Source organism: Chelonia mydas, chromosome 5 (assembly GCF_015237465.2).
Source record: "Chelonia mydas isolate rCheMyd1 chromosome 5, rCheMyd1.pri.v2, whole genome shotgun sequence".
In the NCBI taxonomy this organism is placed as follows: Eukaryota; Metazoa; Chordata; order Testudines; family Cheloniidae; genus Chelonia; species Chelonia mydas.
Window position 1 is genome coordinate 29,387,112 of NC_051245.2, and position 21,095 is coordinate 29,408,206.

General features: G+C 43.7%; 1 protein-coding gene across 4 annotated transcripts in view; it reads left to right on the forward strand.

Annotated features, from left to right (window-relative positions):
- The first annotated feature begins 1,364 nt into the window (after window positions 1-1,364).
- The window catches only part of ZNF131 (zinc finger protein 131), a 40,426-nt gene continuing 20,695 nt past the window's right edge, over window positions 1,365-21,095 (forward strand). For 2 of the 4 annotated variants that reach the window (XM_043546524.1, XM_043546525.1), the window contains exons 1-5: window positions 1,402-1,525; window positions 12,542-12,705; window positions 15,465-15,603; window positions 16,600-16,701; window positions 17,265-17,409. In XM_043546524.1, coding sequence (XP_043402459.1) covers window positions 15,480-15,603; window positions 16,600-16,701; window positions 17,265-17,409 — 371 coding nt within the window. In that variant the 5' untranslated portion in view covers window positions 1,402-1,525; window positions 12,542-12,705; window positions 15,465-15,479. Of the gene's footprint in view, window positions 1,526-12,541; window positions 12,706-15,464; window positions 15,604-16,599; window positions 16,702-17,264; window positions 17,410-21,095 lie in introns of all 4 variants that reach the window. The other 2 variants (XM_037902743.2, XM_037902744.2) reach the window with 2 other exon arrangements.

Genomic DNA, 21,095 nt, shown 5'->3' on the forward strand with positions numbered 1-21,095 from the left:
ATAATAGGATGATCTGGAACTGACTGGCAGTCTTTCTTTTGATTCAGCAGATAGGACCTTTGGTCCTAAGCAGACCTCAACACTGAAGAGCTCGAAGGGGTGTTGGCTTCCCAGATTCCCCACGTGGAAGTTGGGTGATTTCTGGTATGTTTAGTAAGAGTGCAAGAACTTTTTATTGTATTTATGTTTTCTCTGTAATGCTTTTGTCCTATGAATAAATATACTTTGCTTTGGAAGAGCTGTGTGGTAACTTGTAATGGCTGACCTACACTGGTCATTGTCCTCAGAAAAAGCACATCCCAGAGCTGGTCTTTAGCAGACTAGCTTCCTGAGGCTATCACAGTGTATGGGAGGGGGCTGTGCAGCCCTTAAACCCCAGTCAGAAAGGACTGGAACATAGGTCCCTGCTGAGAGACAAGTGACTGCTGGAGGCTTGAGACCCAACTGGGCACTCCTGGAGGGGAAAATGGTAATACACATGTTCTTACCCTAAAATTGTGACATTGTCGTCTCATTTTTCCCCCTCCTGGGCATTGAAATGTTATATCCTTTTGAGTCATCTAAGGCCTGGTCTATACTAGGAAATTAGGTTGATATAAATACATCACTCAGGGGTGTGAAAAATCCACTTCTGAGCGACAGTTAAACCAACCTAACACCAGGCACAGACAGCACTCGGTTGACAGGAGACCAAGCCACCACTTCTCGTGGAGATGAAGTACGAAGCCCTGCAGCTCCACTGCTGCAACATTTTAAAGTGTAGACAAGCTTTGTCAACAAGGCTCCTAGTAGACGCACCTCGACTAAAACCTCCTTCTCCTGGAGGAAGGATGTGCTGTTAATGTACAGGGGGGAGGATTAGGCACAGATGCCGGTGTTGGTAGCAGGATCATGGCCGGCCGGTGAACTTGGGGAGACTAGCCCCCTGCCCCGCCCCTACCCTGGCCTGAAGGGGGGGGGCGGGGGGGCAAAACAAAATTAAAGGTAAAAAAGATCAGAGCAGGAAACTTGAAACAAGCTGGAAAAACTGATCACGGGGAAGGTTTTCGGCAGTGTAAAGCCTGCGACTCGAGCAGCAGGCCGGAAGCCTGGTCGAGTGGGACTAGAACCGGCACTGTGCCCTGGGATGAGACACGTGGGCCCTCGCTAGGGTGCAGACAGCAGCCCCTGGGGCACTTCTAGCCGCCGCCCCGCTTCCGCAGACCGGAGACCCCCGGGACAGCGCGGGCCGAGCTCCCGCTTCGGCAGCAGCAGCCACGTACTCCTGAACTTGGAGAGCCCATCCCGCGGCTCCCAGAATGCAACGCGCCACGCCATTCCTGGCGGAGACTACGACTCCCAGCGTCCCCCGGGTCAGCTGGTCCCAAGCGCCCTGTGGTGCTAAAGGTCACCGTGCCGTCACTTCCGGTACGCGGTGCAGGCCGGGAATGCGAGTCGCGATTGGCCGGCGCCCTCCCCGCTTTTCGGCGAGCTGGGGGAGCAGGAAGCGGCAGAGCCGGCGAGACGAGGCGAGAGGCTCCTCGCGGTGAGTACCAGGCGCAACGCCCATCCCCCCTCGGGGCGCGCGCGTCTCCGGGGTGCGACCCCGGCCGGGAGGGGGATTGAAAAGGGATCGATTTAATGCGCGCTTTGATGACGTAATAACGACTACAGGGCCCGAGGCGCCGCCAGGTGCCTGGCTCAGGCTGTTCCTTCCGCCCGCCTCACGGTGGGGGCCCGGCCGCGCCAAGTCCCCGCTCGTAGCAGCCTGGTAGCCCGTTGTTCTGTCGCCGAGTTATCCGACACCCGCGGGTGCTCCACACGTCTAGGCCTTCCGCCTTCCCTAGCGCCTGGCTCTTAGCGAACGTCCATTGGCTCGTGTCCTGCCTTGGTGTCACCCACTTCCCTGCAATTGGCTGGAGTGTATTTGATTGGCAGCAAGTTTTCCCTATTGGGGTCGAGGGTTGAGGTCATGTGACCAGCTTGGGCTGGGGCGCTGAGGTTCGAACCCGGGGAAGCTGCGCTCTTTGGGCACGTGGCAGCCTCGCCTGGCCCTGCTGGGCGTGAGGCAGGGGGCGCCATGTGCCCACCCCCACTGTGCTCCATGTTGCAGGGGCCGCAGAGGGGACGAGACACTACCCACCCCACCGTGCTTCTGGGGGTGGTCACGACGTGGAGGGCGTGAGACGTGTCCTGCTTCACCTTGCTCCATTCCTGCTAGGCAGTCACTGTACTGTGTCCCTGCTGCAGGGTCACAACGCCATGGGGACCTAACACATCCCACCTTGTCTCATGCTCCATCCATGCTGTGGGGTTGCCACGCAGAATGGGACATTATGTGTCCTCTTCCACTTCACCATGTTCCATCCCTGCTGCAATGGGACAATACGAAAAGGGAACATAGTGAATTACCAAATCTAATGGCAGATGATGATGCAGAGAGAAAAATAACACCTACCTCTTGGGGAGATGCTGAAAAAAGGAGCTGACTCATGTCATGGAAGGGATATGATCTATTTTGCCTTGAATGAATGCACCATAGAGAGAGGATGAGTGTCTTACTTGGCACAGTGCTGCAGAGGAGACTGTAATGCATTGCACACTGCCATGTGCTTTCTTGAGGGTTTGCAGGAGGGAGTATGGCCTTGCATATGATAATGCTTGACCTGTCTTCTGGAATTGACCAACATACTATGCTTGGATGAGGATGGAACAACGAGCTCAGAGTCATGGTGCTTACATAGGGTGACCAGATGTCCCGATTTTTGGGGCCTTTTCTTACATAGGAACCTATTACCCCCTACCCCCATCCTGATTTTTCACACTTGCTATCTGGTCACCCTATGCTTACATGAGCTGTACGTTTCCATAAAGCAGAGGATGGCTGCAATAAACTGTTCTAGGTTAGCTTGACACGGTTCTTTGCCATTGTGACAGCATACACTGGGCAGTTTGGTGCAATGTTTCCTTTCTGTTGATTAGCATACAGTTCTTGGTAAATGACAGTAGTTCAAATAGATCTATGATTAAAAATATTTTGTTATTGCTAAAAGAAAAGGAGTACTTGTGGCACCTTAGAGACTAACCAATTTATTTGAGCATAAGCTTTCGTGAGCTACAGCATCCAATGAAGTGAGCTGTAGCTCACAAAAGCTTATGCTCAGATAAATTGGTTAGCCTCTAAGGTGTCACAAGTACTCCTTTTCTTTTTGCGAATACAGACTAACACGGCTGCTACTCTGAAACCTTTGTTATTGCTGACAACTTGATTAATGCTGCACGTGTATCCTGGCTTTTGAGCTAATAGATCACATAACAGGCTACATCTTTATTTAGTGATCACAAACTGATTTATCCTGCCATCATTACTTCTGTCACTTTTATTTTAGCAGTTCCTATCTATGTGTATTTATAGATTGCTTATATCCCTGTAGTAGCTAAACCAGGGGTCTCAAACTCCCGGCCCGCGGGCCATCTGCGGCCTGAGAACCTCCGCAATGTGGCCCGCAAGGTTCCAGCAGTTTTGGGGCCGAGTCACTCCCTTGGCCCCACCTGCCGCCCCGGGCACTCCCACTCGCCCCCTGTCCCCTGGGCGATTTGCAATGGCCCGGGGCCCTGCCCACCACTGGCAAGGGAGTTGAGCGGCTTCCTGCCAGCTTGCTCCATGTGGTTGCCAGCCCCTCCCTGCAGCTCCTGGGCAGGGCTGTGCCTCTGCCCCCGCCCCGAGTGCCCCTGCGGCTAACGGGACGCTTTGGGGGTGGTGCCTGGAGGCAGCAGTGCACGGAGGCCCCCCACCCGGCCGTGCCTTAGAGCCCCAGGAAAGCGCTGCATCCTCCAACCCCCTCTCAGAGCCTGCACCCCCTCCCCACGTACCCCCTCCAGCCCCCAAACTCCCTCCCAGAGCCTGCACCCCCTTCCCACACAACCTCTCCCACCCCTCCTCCCTCCCAGAGCCTGCAATCTCACCCCCTCCTCCTGCAGCCCCACCCCCTGTCCCAGCCCAGAGCCTGCACCCAGCACCCACTCCATCCCAGAGCCTGTACCCCAGACCCCCTCCCCCACCCAAACTCCCTCCCAGAGCCCAACCTCTCACTCCTTCTGCACAAAATTACCTCCCAGAGCCTGCACCCCAATCCCCTACCCCAGACCTCCTCCCCCACCCAAACTCCCTCCCAGAGCCTTAGGCAGGTGCGGGGGCGGAGTTTTGGGGGTCCAAGTTCTGGGCAGCAAGAGTGACATTATTGGCCCGCTGGGAGGATTTGAGGATTGGCATTGGCCCTAAGGTAAATTGAGTTTGAGACTCCCGATGAAAACACTGAGTTTTAACTATTTCTCGTAATAATGCTGTCCTCCTATCTTTCAATTTATTGAGAGATTCGTTCTTTGGATTTTTTTTTATTTTTATTTTTTTTACAGTATTCCACTTTAGTGTATAAATATTCTAAAACTATGAGTCTTAGGGAATGAAGTGAAATATACAAAGCTCTGTTCTTCTGTGATTTAGAGAATTTGCCTTCAGAAAAATGAGCTGTGGATAAGTCCAGTTTGGAAAGTTCTTTGGGGCTTTCAGACATTTTTGAACATAGGAGGCATTCGACCTCTTACCCCCCATTCTGGAGAACAATTACTGTTTTTTGTTTCTGGGGATTCTTTATATATGTTCTGCATTTTTGCACTTTGGTATCACTTGGGGATATTTTGCATATAGTTTGAACTTCCACAAGAGAAAAACATGGTGCAGCATGTAATGGACAAGAACCTTCCAAAGCATGCAGTGAAGTATGGTTCCTTTGAGGTAAATTCACTGCTGATCTAGGTTGGTGAAACTCCATTAGTTTCAGTGGAGTTGAGATTGCTTATGGCAGGAATTAATTTCATGGAATCATAGACTTTAATGTCAGAAGGGACCATTATGGTCGTCTAGTCTGACCTGCACAAAGCAGGCCACAGAATCTCACCCACCCACTCCTGCAGTAAACCTCTCACCTATGTCTGAGCTCTTGGAGTCCTCAAATCATGGTTTAAAGACTTCAAGGTGCAGAGAATCCTCCAGCAAGTGACCCGTGCCCCATGCTGCAGAGGAAGGCAAAAAACCCCTAGGGCCTCTTCCAATCTGACCTCCCTGGAGGAAAATTCCTTCCTTACCCCAAATATGGCAATCAGCTGAACCCTGAGCATGTGGACAAGATTCACCAGCCAGATACCCAGGAAAAAATTCTCTGTAGTAACTCAGATCCCACCCCATCTAACATCCCATCACAGGCCATTGGGCCTACTTACCATGAATAGTTAAAGATCAATTAATTGCCAACATCATGTTATCCCATCATACCATCTCCTCCATAAACTTATCGAGTTTAATCTTGAAGCCAGATAAGTCTTTTGCCCCCACTGCTTCCCTTGGAAGGCTGTTCCAGAACTTCACTCCTCTGATGGTTAGAAACCTTCGTCTAATTTCAAGTCTAAACTTCCTGATGGCCAGTTTACATCCGTTTGTTCTTGTGTCCACATTGGTACTGAGCTTAAATAATTCCTCTCCCTCCGTGGCATTTATCCCTCTGATATATTTACAGACAGCAATCATATCTCCCCTCAGCCTTCTTTTGGTTAGACTAAACAAGCCAAGCTCCTTGAGTCTCCTTTCATAAGACAGGTTTTCCATTCCTCGGATCATCCTAGTAGCCCTTCTCTGTACCTATTCCAGTTTGAATTCATCCTTCTTATACGTGGGAGACCAGAACTGCACACAGTGTTCCAGATGAGGTCTCACCAGTGCCTTTTAAAATGGTACTAACACCTCCTTATCTCTACTGGAAATACCTCGCCTGATGCATCCCAACCCTCTCTAGCTTTTTTTACGCCATATCACGTTGGCGGCTCATAGTTATCCTGTGATCAACCAATAATCCGAGGTCCTTCTCCTCCTCTGTTACTTCCAAATAATGCATCCCAAGCTTATAACAAAAATTCTTGTTGTTAATCCCTAAATGCATGACCTTGCACTTTTCACTATTTAATTTCATCCTATTACTCCAGTTTACAAGGTCATCCAGATCTTCCTGTATGATGTCCCAGTCCTCTTCTGCATTGGCAATACCTCCCAGCTTTGTGTCATCCTCAAACTTTATTAGCGCATTCCCACTTTTTGTGCCACGGTCAGTAATAAAAAGATCGGTCCCAAAACCAATCCCTGAGGAACTCCTCTGGTAACCTCCCTCCAGCCTGACAGTTCACCTTTCAGTATGACCCAATGTAGTCTCCCCTGTAACCAGTTCCTTATCCACCTTTCAATTTTCATACTGATCCCCATCTTTTCCAATTTAGCTAATAATTCCACATGTGGAACCATATCAAATGCCTTACTGAAATCGAGGTAAATTAGATCCACTGCGATTCCTTTGTCTAAAAAATCTGTTACCTTCTCAAAGAAGAAGGTCAGATTGGTTTGGCATGATCTACCTTTTGTAAAACCATGTTGTATTTTGTTCCAATTACATTGACCTCAGTGTCCTTAATTTTTTTTCCAAGACTTTGCATACTACAGACGTCAAATTAACAGACCTGTAGTTACCCAGATCACGTTTTTTCCCTTTCTTAAAAATCGGAACTGTGTTAGCAATTCTCCAGCCATACGGTACAACCCCTGAGTTTACAGATTCATTAAAAATTCTTGCTAATGGGCTTGCAATTTCATATGCCAGTTGCTTTAATATTCTGGGATGAAGATTATCTGGGCCCCCCTGATTTAGTCCCATTAAGCTGTTCGAGTTTGGCTTCTGCCTCAGATGTGGTAATATCTACCTCCATATCCTCATTCCCATTGGTCATGCTACCATTATCCCTAAGATCCTCATTAGCTTTATTAAAGATTGAGGCAAAGTATTTGTTTAGATATTGGGCCATGCCTAGATTATTCTTAACCTCCACTCCATCCTCAGTGTTTAGCGGTTCCACTTCTTCTTTCTTTGTTTACTTCTTATTTATACGGCTATAGAACCTTTTACTATTGGTTTTAATTCCCTTTGCAAGGTCCAACTCTACTTGACTTTTAGCCTTTCTCACTTTATCCCTACATGTTCTGACCTCAATAAGGTAGCTTTCCTTGCTGATCCCTCCCATCTTCCACTCCTTGTAGGCTTTCTCCGTTTTTCTTAATCACCTCTCTGAGATGCTTGCTCATCCATCTTGGTCTACAACTCCTGCCTATAAATTTTTTCCCCTTTCTTGGGATGCAGGCTTCTGATAGTTTCTGCAACTTGAAGTAAATCCAGGCCTCCTCCGCCTTTAGATCCACAAGTTCTTCAGTCCAATCCACTTCCCTAACTAATTTCCTTAATTTTTTTAAAGTTAGCCCTTTTGAAATCAAAAACCTCAGTCACAGATCTATTTTTGTTTATCCTTCCATTTAGTTTGAACTGAATTAGCTCATGATCGCCCAAACCAAGGTTGTCCCCTATAACCATTTCTTCTATGAGGTCCTCACTACTCACCAAAACCAAATCTAAAATGGCATCCCCTCTTGTTGGTTCAGCAACTGCGTGGTAAAGGAATCCATCAGCTATCGCATCTAGGAGAATCTGAGCCCTATTATTATTACTAGCACTTGTTCTCCAGTCTATATCTGGGAAGTTAGTCTCCCATGATCACACAATTCCCATTAGTATTTACTTCATTAAAAACATTTAAAGAGGTCTCCATCCATATCCAAATCAGATCTCAGTGGTCTATAGCACACCCCAAGCACTATCCCAGGGGAGGCTCTAGTAGCTTTCTTCCCCACTGTGATTTTTGCCCAGACAGACTCTTACCCATTCCATCACTTCTTATTTCTTTACAGTCTACCTCATCATTGATATGCAATGCTACTCCGCCACCTTTGCCTTTATTTCTCTTTCCTAAACAGCACATACCCTTCAATACCTGTACTCCTGTCATGACTACTATTCCACCATGTTTCTGTTATCCCTATAATATCTGGTTTCACTTCCTGCACCAGTAGCTCTAGTTCCTCCATTTTGTTATCTAGGCTCCTTGCATTAGTGTACAAACATCTTCATTTTTGCTGTTTGGCTTCGCTCACATTCTTTACCTGATTAGGCACAGACATTCTAATGCCAGTATCACCTATTAGACTGGTATCTACTCTACCCTTCCTCCTGATGTCCATTCTCCTACCCACGGCTGTATCCTTTCTTACTTGGTTTTCTTCTCTCTTGATGTTAAAATCCGGCGTGGAGATTACCTAGACGTCTCCCAACCATCTCCCCCAAATTCCTAGTTTAAAGCTCTCTTAATCAGTTGTGCCAGTCTCCATTCTAGAAGTCTATTTCCCTCCCTACTCAGGTGAAGTCCATCCTAAGAGAACAGTCCTCTGTCCATGAATGCCTCCCAGTGGCCATACATCCCAAAGCCCTCCTTATAGCATCACGGCCTGAGCCATCTGTTGATCATCATAATCTTGTTACACCTTTTGTTGCAGTTCTCTGGGAACGGGCAGAATCCCACAAGAGATCACTTGAACCTCGATTTCCTTAAGCATCTTCCCCAGCCTGGTATAATCTCCCTTGATATGTTCCAGTGAGAATCTAGCCATATCATTTGTTCCCACATTAAGGAAATCAGTGGATTCTTTCCCGGTCCCGTTAGGATCCTCTTCAGCCTCAGGTCCACATCCCGTATCTTAGCACCTGGGAGACAGCACACCCTTCTGTTCTCTGGATCAGCTCTGGTTACAGGCCTGTCTGTCCTTCTCAGTAAGGAGCCCCTAGTCATGTACACCTGCCTTTTCCTGGTGATGGTGCGATTCTCTAGTTTATCCCCTGTTCCCTCTGGCTGCAAGTCCTCTCGATTCCTATGTTCCCTTGCAATCCTCTGCAACCCATCCTGTATCCTCCTGGGGCTCATATTTGGTGTTATCTCCATTGCCTCTTCCCCTCTTCCTATAGGACTAGCTGCTCTTTTCTTCCTTTCCCCCTCACTTTCAGTGACCACCTGCTGTGCCCCTTCTTCATTTTCCAACTCCTCAAACCTGTTCCTGAACTCTTTCTCCTTCACTAGCCCGTCTTTTCCTTTGCCTGGTTCTCTTAGTCACATGCTTCCACTTTCCTCACCCAGCAGTCTCCCTTCAGAGTTCTTTGGTCCTGCTTCCATCTGCAAGTCTGAGCTTTTCCCTTCAGCCTCTTCATGTCTTTGCTCCATCATCTGCTCGAACCCCCTTCTAAACTCAACCAGAGTTTCCACGTGCATCTCCAATCCTCGGATCTTTTCTTCTATCAGCTCTATCAGGCGGCACTTCATGCAGATGAAACTCTTTTCAGGTCCCCCCTCCAGGATCATGTACATGCCACAGCTTCCACATTCAGTCATCTTCATTGTGTCTTCCACTGCTTGGGTGACTACCATTGCTGCCTCTGTGTCTGTCATAGCCTTCTCACCTAAGTCCTGTTAGTCTGGGAAACGCAGACCAAACCAAAACACTACCACCCACAGCAAACAAACCCCCAACGAGCACCAAAACACTGCCAGACCACCACACACTCCCTTCACTTGCCTGTCTGTTCCACTGCCTGGTTCTCCTTGTCTTCCCCCCCAAAAAAACTCCCCAACAGAACTCCCACTCAAACTCCCCTGTTTACAGCTCTGTTTGCTGGGTCCTGTGCCGCTGCATTTGTTCCCATCACTGCATTTTTTTCAGTTTGTAAATCTCTGCCGACCTGCAACTATAAAGATAAAAAAAAATACTAAATGCAAAAAAAATCCAAATGAGTTATAATAGTGATCTGATTCCATATGAGGAAAAGAACATTGTCATTACTGTCCACTCAGGCCAAACATGATAAGGCATTACTCTTGTGTTCTCTGGAAGTAGTAAAATATGCACAGAAGTAAGGGAGCAATGGTGTTAAAAAGGGGTTATATTACCTGTTATCTGAGTACAGCAAAGGGACCATTTCTTATTCACTTATCAAGCTGTCAGCTTCCTCCTCCAATTGACCCATGATGCCAACCTATATTGCCCACTTGCTAAATTTTCAAACAAGAATCTCTGTGCTTTCTCCGATGCTGCCCTTACACTTGAAAGAGCTTCCCACATCCATGTGCAAAGTTACTCCATTGTCCTTCAAAACCCTCCTTAAGTCTCTCCTTTTCCATGATGCCTATGGGTGTGAGACCCATCTATTATGCTGACCAATACTGTTTCCTTCTGTTTCCCCATCTGTCTGCACCCATCTTTTGGCTCTTCTTTTAAACTTAGATTGAACTCTTTGGAGCAGGAATTGTCTGTTCTGTTTCTACTGCACCTAGCACAATGAGATCCTGACCCATGACTAGGGTTTCTAGTAGTAGTAGTAATAATAATAATAATTAATAATAAGTGTTTATAAATTTACAACAGCACATATATATTTGACTATAAGTATTTACTTACGTTATTCTGAGGTGCATTTGAACTACCAGTTACTACAAAAGATCTTCAGTCCTACTACTTTGTGGTGAGATTTGATCAGATCATACAAGTTAAGCAGTAGGTACTTGTTTGGGAGACTTCCTAGGAAAACTTGGATGGGGAAACAGAGTAGTTGACACTGATTTTGGAGTCCATACACAACACCGTGCTTTGGAGTCAGTACTCAACACCATGCAGCTTTGTTGAGGAGATACTGCGCTGCTGGAGAGGCTTCTGGAGGTGATAGAGAAAAGTCATTAAAGATTCCATCGTGTGTTTTGTAGCATGAAGCACTGATATGCACCGTATATCAAATAGACTAATTTAAATCTTTATTAGCTGCATATGTAGTGCAATGTATAAGGCCCAAGGAGACTCCTGGTAGTTTGACCTGCAAGCTTCAAAGTCTTATAGCGGCAGCCTCACTAATTGGAACTAATTTCAATTTCTGAGGTAACGGAAAGAGTAAGGTGTAATCCCTGTGTAATATACACTGCTGCATTTTAATAAACAGTGAGAGGGAATCTTAAGCACTTGAGTCATAGAATTAGAGATGCAACTGCAGCTGGCAGGAAGACAGAGAGCTGCACCCTAAAACAGGGGTGGGCAAACTTTTTGGCCCGAGGGCCACATAGGGGTGTGAAACTGTATGGAGGGCCAGGTAGGGAAGGCTGTGCCTCCCCAAACAGCCTGGCCCCTGCCCCCATCCACCTCCTCCCACTTCCTGCCCCCGACTGTCCCCCTCAGAACTCCTGACACATCCAACCCCCCGGAACTCCCTGCCCCTTATCCAACACCTCCCAGCCCCCCACTCCCTGCTCCCTTATGATGCCACTCAGAGTGGCAGGAGCTCGCAGCCACGCCACCCATGCTGCCCAGCAGTGTGGCGGGCCAGAGCACGGGCGGCATGGCTACAGCGGAGGGGGGACAGCGGGGGAGGGGCCGGGGGCTAGCCTCCCCGACTGGGAGCTCAAGAGCCGGGCAGGACGGTCCCGCGGGCTGGATATGGCCCGCAGGCCGTAGTTTGCCCACCTCTGCCCTAGAATAATCTCCATTTACTACATAGACACCCCAAGCTGTATAGAAATAGGATATTTTTAGCACCATTACTTAGTTTTTATAGGTTGTCCATTGTCTCCTTTGAGTCTGGAAAATATTTGTGTCACAAAAACCACTGTCACAATTGGCACTAGTTGGCACCCTTACTGGCAGTGTCAGCAGTTTGTAAGGATTGAAGGGGCATGGAGAATGGACTAATCTCTTACTCTGAGAAGTAGTCTGCCTGATGTGAGGGGTAGCTTTCACTCCCACTATGCTTACTGGTCATGTTCTTTGGATAAATCAATGGCTTTTGACTTCCAGGACTATCAACCTGACACCTCTCACATAAACTAAATTCACACTTTTTTCTTTTTTGTAATGTATGAGCTGAGTTTTGCCGATTTATCTGTATTTCCTTTCACAGGAGTGGGGACAAAGAGCATAATTTTAGTTTTAGCTTTAGTTAGCATTTTATCTGTATATTCCCACCCCTCTACCTTGGAAAAATGAATGATAATTTCACCCTGTCAGTTAATTCCATTTCTGTTAGACTATGATCTAACAAGAAAAACTGCTGTTTGGAGAATAAATGTGGTATCTTTGGTGTCCTGCCAAAATTTCAGCTTTGATCATTAATTTTGTCTACCTCAATTCAATGTTTTCCCCTATTGGTACACTGAATACTTCATTTCGTATTCCAAAGTTTCGTTGTTTTGCTGTGTGCTTGTTATAGTGTTGCTGTGCTTCAACTCGGAGGTAGCATTTCACTGGTATCATTTGGCATTTGGGATCTTTCAGGATAAAGGTCACTATTACTAGTTTATCTAAATCTTTTTTCAGGATTCTGTCTGCTATGTTTTTGAGATTACCTATGAGACACACAATGATTTATGAAAGCCACAACAGACACATTGTTAATGAGGATTAGGAATAATCCAAGTCTTTTCCAAAATAATTTCAAAACATTGTATTACTTTATGATAAGTTAACGCTTGGTATCAAATGCATTTCAACCTATGGAAATAAATCCTTCATAAGGTGTGAGTGTGATCACCTGGCTTATGTAATTCACAGGAATTGGGGTACTCCTGACAACTCTGAGAACTAGTAATGGAAGCATGGAGCTTACTTGTCAGACTGATTCTTAACCATTGAGGCTTGTACTGTTACTCCATGGATGAGGAAAATGCAGCAATGAGGAAAAGATACAAAAAGTTTGGAAAAAGCAATTTCTGGAGGTTAAACTGCTTTTGAATATATGGAAGTTATAAGAGCTGGGATTTGGGGGTTTTTCCTTTGATTTTACATTAGCAGAATCCTTAGGGAATTTTACCTGTAATTCCAAGTTGCCTGTCTATTTATTATGTATCTTAGTTTCTACTTCTTATAGTAGACATAGTGATGGCAAACAGGAATAGATTTCTTTAAGCAAGCATTTTTATTTTTTCTGTTTGGTGAGTTGGACATATTCTAAATAGGGCATTTTCCTTAAACAAACATACAAACAAACAACAACCCAAGGAGGGATCTGTTCTATGGAGAAATAGGATAGCAACAGCTTTCCACCAACTTGGCATCTGTAAAATCTAATCCTATGCCTAGAGACAAAATGTCTCCTTATCATAACAATAGAGTTTTGTCCCCAGGCTTCCACTCCACCTTTTTATTTCCACCCCACACCACTCCAAGACACAAGCATGTTAAATACTTCCTTACCTCCAACAGCCACATATGAGGTCTTGTCTACACTTGAAATGCTACAGCACTTCAGTGTAGATACTACCTATGTCAATGGGAGGGGTTCTCCTGTTGCAATAGTTCTCAAACTGGGGGTCCTGACCCCTCGGGGTCACAAGGTTATTACATAAGGGATCACGAGCAGTCAGCGCCCAACACCGCTTTGCCTCCAGCATTTATAATAGTGCTAAATATTTTAAATATATATATATTTAATTTTATTTATAAGGGTGGGGGTCACACTCAGAGGCTTGCTGTGTGAAAGAGCTCACCAGTACAAAAGTTTGAGAACCACTACAACAGGTAATCTGCCTCACCGAGAGGCATTAGCTAGGTCAATAGGAAAAAATCTCCATTGACCTAGTGCTGTCTACAAGGGGGGTTAGGTTGGCTTAACTCTGTAACTTGGGTATAAATTTTTTGCACCCCTAAGATGTGTAGCTGAGCTGACCTATCTTCTTAGTGTAGACCTGAGAGTTGGCAAGCTTGGTAATGTCAGATGGATAGTAGTGGATAGGTTCAAGGGATCGGCTCATGTTCAAAGGAGGAGGCTCTCTGATTCTGGTTGAGGAAAACCAGGCAGTTAGATTAATTATGAAGACTTTGTTCTAATCTTTCATGGAACTCTGTGGATCTCCACTTCGTGCACCCACACCATACGCTTCTGTTACTGCAGCCACCATGATAATGCAGCTGGCAATGCATCTCTAATTTAATGTAAGATACTCTCTCTTCTGTTGTTCTCCCACATGCTATTCCTCCACGTACTTAGTACCTAAGTACAGATTAATCACTAACTATAGATATGAAATTTCATGAAGGAAACATCTTTGATGTGACTATTGCCTGGCACCCTACCCGCAAGCAGGAGAAAAGGTATAAAGACACATTCAACCCTGGTATCTTTGTCTTCTTTGTCTGGAACCAATTGTTCTTTGAGCTGAATTAAGTTCACTCAAAAGACATTAAGCTCTTGCATTGTTCAGATTTACTTCCAAAGAAAGTTTGGGTCTGCAGCAGAGGGCTTTCTTTTCGACATCCTTCAGTAGTGGGAGTCTTCTTCTGAACTCCATTTTATACAGTTCCACAACTCAGAAAAGCCCTAGGTTAGGTGCAAAGTCTTATTCCAGATTTCTTCGCTGCTGTACCCCACAGAATATTTCTGCTTAAATAGAGCCTTAAGGGACTTAAGAAGGAGAGTCTCCTGTCAGATTCACCTGGTTGAATTGAGCACAAGGATTTTATACTTCTAACATATGAAGAGCTCCTATTGACCTCTGTGTGAGAGCCACACCTGCAGGGGGAATAGAACATCAGAGATGGGTACTGCCATGCAGATCTGAACTTTAGGCAAAATTCTTCTTTATTTGAGTGAAATGCGTGCAGTTGTAATTATCTGGACTGTCTCTCCAAAGGTATTAACGCATACCCAGCAGATTAACATCCGTTGTCCATGTTTTAGGGTAGATTTTCATGATTTTTTCTGGTGGTAATCTCTTAAAGTCAAAAACTTTCACAGCCCTCTTCCGCTTACTATAAAAGTATCAGATAAGCCTGTATGATTTATTTGTGTGTGTGTTTTGAGAGGTTGACAGCGACTAGTCGATCCCAAAGGGAAAGGTTGTGCGGGAACTAGGGGAGTGAGATTTTCTTTGCTTTAGATAGTAACAAAATTTTCACTCCTTTGCAACTCCCCTGAACTCATAGGTGAAGAAACACTTCCTTGGTGGATACCTACTTCCTTCATTCTTCTACCTTCTTTAAACATCTTCTCTTCACTGAATAGAAAATTAACTTAATCTGTGAGAGTATTGAAGAGCCATTCTGTCATCAAATGGGTTAGCAGCGTTCCTCAAAGTAACCGTATCAAGATGCTGATATTATCTTGCCAAATTTTTGTTGAAATTGCAATAATTAGTTATGTTTCCGCCATTTCTGATTGCTTTGAGGGAGGCAAAATTCTTTCCAATTTATAGAATAAAGTAGTAGGCTTGCAAAAATTTTAGTCTCTGTCTATAATAAAGCCATGTTTCTTTTTTGTTTTACTCTAGTACCTCCTGTTAGCTAAATTGAGGTACACCTATTGTTGATCTAATTTAGTATAGTCATTAACAATCACACTACTCTATTTCATGGCCTTTTTTAAACGCTGAATTTAATTAAAGCATTATGCTAATTAGTTAATTTTTTTGTATGGCGTACTGAAGATGTTAAACATTGAGTACTGCAGTATTCTTACTTCATTAATAATCTTTTGTAGACTAGTCCATTCACTATGGAAGCTGAAGAAACGATGGAATGCATTCAAGAATTCCCAGAACATTATAAAGTTATTTTGGACAGACTGAATGAACAGCGTGAGCAGGATCAATTTACAGACATCACTCTGATTGTAGATGGTACGTACTATCATACCAAATTAGCTGATACACAGATGCTTTGGAATTCTTCATTTTGATTGCTATAGGTCAGACAACTGAAAATAAAGAATCAATGTATTTTATTCTCAATCTGGGCAGAACACAAACTAATGTCTTCCAGTTTTATATAGAAGTACTACAAATTCCAAGAAGACTTTCATCCTGAATGATGTAGAAGATGGAACCTTTCCCTAATTTTCAGATGTTATGCTGAAATAATCAGCAGCATTAAATAATAGTGGTGTTTGTTTACTAGTGTTCACAGCAAAACAGAAATTCAAAATTGAATTTCTTAATGCTTTGTCTAAACCAGCCTAGGCAAGAAGACTTACGCTCACCATCAGCAGATGTAGATAGAACGGGGGAAATAGCAAAGCTCTTGTGACCTCATTTCCCTTCTTAAAAAGGACAGTCTGTTTGAACTCAGTTCTTTTCCTGTCCCTACCAGGTGGAGATAATTCTCTGTTACCAAAGAACTAAGACTTTTTTGTTTTGTTTTTCTATCATCTTTCTTTTGGTGAATTCCCTGCCTATAGCCCAGTCCTTTTCTATTAGGATTAGGGCTTTATAGTGAAGTATTCAGTTTAGGGTTTTTTCCTTGTCCCCCCCACCCTCCACACCACTTTTTCACTCACCTGAGCACTCTGAAGGGAGGAGACTGCCTAGCTTTGGTGTGTTTGGCCTCTTAGTTACCAAGCAAAAATGGTCCCACATGTAAACAGTCCTTTGGTTTTGATGTATCCTAATACTCATCATTCATACCTACATATTCTGGTAATTGGAACCAGAAGTGAAGGCCCAGGAAAATGTCTGCAGTAGCATGCCATGCAACAGAGGGCAGGCTCAGATTGCGCTCTGCTACAATGTCTTCATGTACTGAATTCTACAGCTTCCTTTATTCTGAAGCCATTAGCATCTAGCATGAATGAGTGTATGTTGACTTAAAACATTTGATTTTTATCTCTTTCCTTTTAGGTCACCATTTCAAAGCTCATAAGGCTGTCCTTGCTGCCTGCAGCCAGTTCTTCTACAAATTCTTCCAAGATTTCACTCAGGAGCCGTTGGTAGAGATAGAAGGTAACCTGTTGATATGACTTGTATGACCAAAATACTTATATTTCTGTAATGTTAGTGATACAGATTGATATGCGGGCTTTAGTGGTACTAATCTCCTTGTCAAGACCTAGCTCCATGGTGGTTGTGAGGTAGCTAATGCCACCAGAAAGCAGCTTCCTTCAAAGATAACATCTGAAGGAACAATTTTGAGTAGAGGCTTTTTTCAGTGGCAGTAGACACACGATGGAGACTGCTGTCTCTCTAAACTTCAGTACTAGCCACTTTAGCAGAAGGGGACTAGCAGCCTTTCCAGTGATGAAGATGATATGTTTTATATTATGGGACACATAGTTCTACTATTAAAACATGGCACAAACCTGAAGAAGCTGCATGCAGCAGTAGACTTTCTAAAGCCCATGAGAACATCTCATGAAGGTGATCTGCAAAAGCCAATAAGCAGGACATTGTGAACAAAAATCTAAATGGTGAAAGATTTGTAAGCAAAATTTACTACTTATACTTATAAAATGTAACAACTAAAATCTGAAGAATTGCAAAAAAAATGTATATTTTCTTCTAAACAGGTGTAAGTAATATGGCATTTCGACACTTAATTGAGTTCACCTACACAGCAAAATTAATGGTCCAAGGTGAAGAAGAAGCAAATGATGTTTGGAAAGCAGCTGAGTATCTACAGATGTTAGAAGCCATTAAAGCACTTGAAATCAGGTAAGCATGCAGATTTTTCATTCATCTTCTAGAAACATGGAATACATTATCTGAGGAAGATTCTTGCCAGGCTTGGTTATCAATATTGTGCGGAGCTGTTTCTTCTCCTCCTGGAACCTGAGTAGTAGCTGTAGAGTCCTCATCCACTTCTTCTTCCCAAAGTCTGTAGTCTCCTCCAATGAGGGTGGGATGGAAACCATAAAGGGTAAAATTGAGCCTCAAACTCTGTGTGCTGGAACTTAGTGTCAGGGGACATGGCTTGCAAGCCTGAGCAGATGTGAGAAAAACAGAGCACAACCCTTGGGTGCCTTTCCCTTCTCACTGCTCTCGGGAGGACCTTCTCTGCCTTCCCATTCTTGGAGTTCTGCTGTAATCTTCCCTTTAGCTATGCACTTTCTCTCTCCTTATGAGAAGGAAGCCCATGACAGCCACCCCTACTTCCCATTCTGGAATTCACACAGGAGTTTCTGCAAGCTTGAGGAACATGAGGGGAAGCTGCTGTTTCCTTCCTATCCCCTCACAAGGGCCTTTTCCTCACTAGATAACATGTTCCTTAACATTCAGCATAGTGGAGAGCAGACATAGGCCTATAGTACTTACAGTAGTAGTATAGACTTACTGTATTACTTTGCTTTATTTAAAAAAAAAAAAAAGCGTGGTGACACTGCAGACTAGAAGCAGGGTTTTCAATATCAATATTTATTTTAAAATATTTGCCCTATGCTTAAACTTTGCTGCCAATAAATATAGGGAAAAAGTATGGTCTTGTGGTAGTAGTAGGGACTGGAATCAAGACTGCACAACTTCATTCTTGGATTGAAAAGACATGATGAGGATAAAAATACACATTTAAAAAAAGGGCAAAAAAGTTACTTATTGCAAATAGCTGCCAAGCTTATTCACACTGAAAAAAGTATAAAGCTAATATGACTACAGTAAAACCTCAGTGTTATGAACACCACAGTTATGAACTGACCAGTCAACTACAACCTCATTTGGAACCAGAAGTATGCAATCAGGCAGCAGCAGAGACCAAAAAAAAAAAAAAAGCAAATACAGTACAGTACTGTGTTAAGCGTAAACTAATAAAGGGAAAGTAGCATTTTTGTTCTGCATAGTAAAGTTTCAGTGCTGTATTAAGTCAATGGTCAGTTGTAAACTTTTGAAAGAACAACCAGAACATTTTGTTCAGTTACAAACATTTCAGAGTTATGAACAACCTCCATTCCCAAGATGTTTGTCACTCTGAGGTTCTACTGTATTTACGGTTCCTTTACTTATTACAATTCTCTCAGCTTGGAAAATGGAGAGAGTACGGTTTTATTTAAGGCCAGTTTCAGGATCTAAGGCACTAATGTAATGTTAGAATAATTTGGGTTGCTAAAGTTGCAAGGAAATAACTATTTGCTTTAAAAAACAAAAAAACTTGTTTAGTAGTTTTTCAAAATATTTTAATTCATCTTGGATTTAGTTTCTCCAAAAATAAGCTTTTTACAACATTTTGGAGCTAAATTTAACTGGACAGTGTCCATTTAGTTTAGCTGTTTACCCATCTCTAAACAAGATGTTGAGGCAAAAAGTATATAATGCTACTAAAGCAGGGCAGAATTTTTCAGATGAAAATTTTTTTCGCTGAAAAATATAGATAAGGGATCGATTAAAAAATTTTGAAAAATCATATACATTTTGGCAAATTGTTCCAGCTAAAATAAAAAAAAAAATTGGGACTGTTGAAACAAACCATTTCAACATCAAAAAGGAACATTTTGATTTTTCAGGCTACATTCACAAGGGGATTTAGGCCTATTGATGGAAGTGACATTGTACTCCTTATGCCATATATTCATTGGAGCAGGGATGGAACATGGATATTCCCCCTCCTCCCAGGTGAATGCCCTAACCACAGGGCTATTGGTTATAAGGACACCACCACCATCTCCTCCTCTGTTTTTTGAATTCCTTTGCATTTTATTAAAAAGGCCCAAAACAAAATGTTTCTGACTTCCAATTCAATGAAAATTCTGAAAACATTTTGGTTTTCATTCAACCTGAACTGATTTTTTTTCTGAATTTTCAGAATTGCCAAAAATCCATTATTCGCACAGTTCTAAATGTTACTATGAGCTAAACTCCTTTGGCTCAAATGGGAGGGGATTGTGGAGAGGGGATGCACAGTGAGTTCCTTACATCACAGATCTGCTAGAACCTGCATTTATTGAACTTCAAGTCATATTAAGAAGCTCCTATTTTCTCAGGCATTTCTAAGATATTGTTTTCAATTTTATATGGATTTTATTAGTTAAATGTTATATCAAATGAAGTGCATTTAGATTCTCAAATGAAATACGCTATATAAATGCATCATATTATGGTTTACGCCCTCATTAATATTTTATATAAAGGGGGAAGGGATAGATTGGCCTTCATTCTTCACTACTCTGTAAGAGAGCTGGATACTCTTCCTTATCCTGGCTTCTTACTCGCAGGCTGGGCTGCCAGGAACTAGGATTGTGGTAAGGAAGTACCACTTTAACTCTCCACCATGCCAGCACTTACCCTATGTTATCCTTCTGTGGACCTGGAACCAGGACATAACCCCTCTCCTCCTGCCGCAACCAAAATAGTTGAATTGGTATGCAACTGAGTGTGGACCAGTCCTAGACACACACAAATCTCATCCAGTTCCTGTTTTGAGAACTAAAGTCCTTAAGCTGGCCCTTTGCATAGGGGTGAATTTCACATTTAGTGCTGGAAGGCTTCAGTGCTTCGGTATAGTACGATGGGTTTTGCACTACAGGCCTTGAAAACCAAATCCCATCACCACCATCTCCTGCTTGGTCCTTTTGGCTTCTCCACGTGTGTTCATCTACAGCAGCCTGATGTTCCTGGGATCCAACACCTTTACTCATGGCCCTGGACTGAGCGGGGTGTAGTTTTCACAAACATCTTACCAGTTGCAGTGTTTTCTTCTCCTTTGGGACAGAATGCATGAAATACGCGCACAACAGTAGTTCTCGTTAAAAGATGACTTATTAAAATAGAGAGAAAAGTGGAATTACAGTGTTTGCTCAATATCTCTAGATTTACACTTCATATAACCTAAACTAGATAAGGCATTCTCAGCTCAGTTACAGAGGAGATGGACAATCTTTTATGTTTAAAGACAGCTCTCTTTTCTTACCACTCTGTCAGAGACTCAACCCCACGTTGTCTCCAAAGACAGACAGACAGTGAGTTCCCTCACCTCTCTTTCACATATGTGGTCCTGGGGTTGGTTCATTGCCATATCATGTGAGGTGGTCACCTTTTTTCCATTTCCTCCATTGGAGTTTCTCTCCACTGAAGCATCAAGTGCAGCATTTTCCAGGGTCTGTGAGTTTCTGTCTAACCAGTGAGGCTGGTTGGTTTTTGATGGGCCTGTCCATTCATTGTTCTTGCAGATAGTTATTAGATCAGTCCAGAGTGGGTGGAGTATTTAAAATCTAAAACAAAACTTTGGTCATCTCACTTTGTTATAAAATAGGGGCAGCGGTCGAGATTCTCCATCCCAGGCCACACTCCATTAGCCCTGATGGTTCAGCAGTAAAGAGTATGGATTAAGGATTAATGCATTCCTGAATCTACAGTGTAGCCATCTGCATGGTGTTTCAGAACATGCATTCTCTTCAAACACTTTATTACTGATT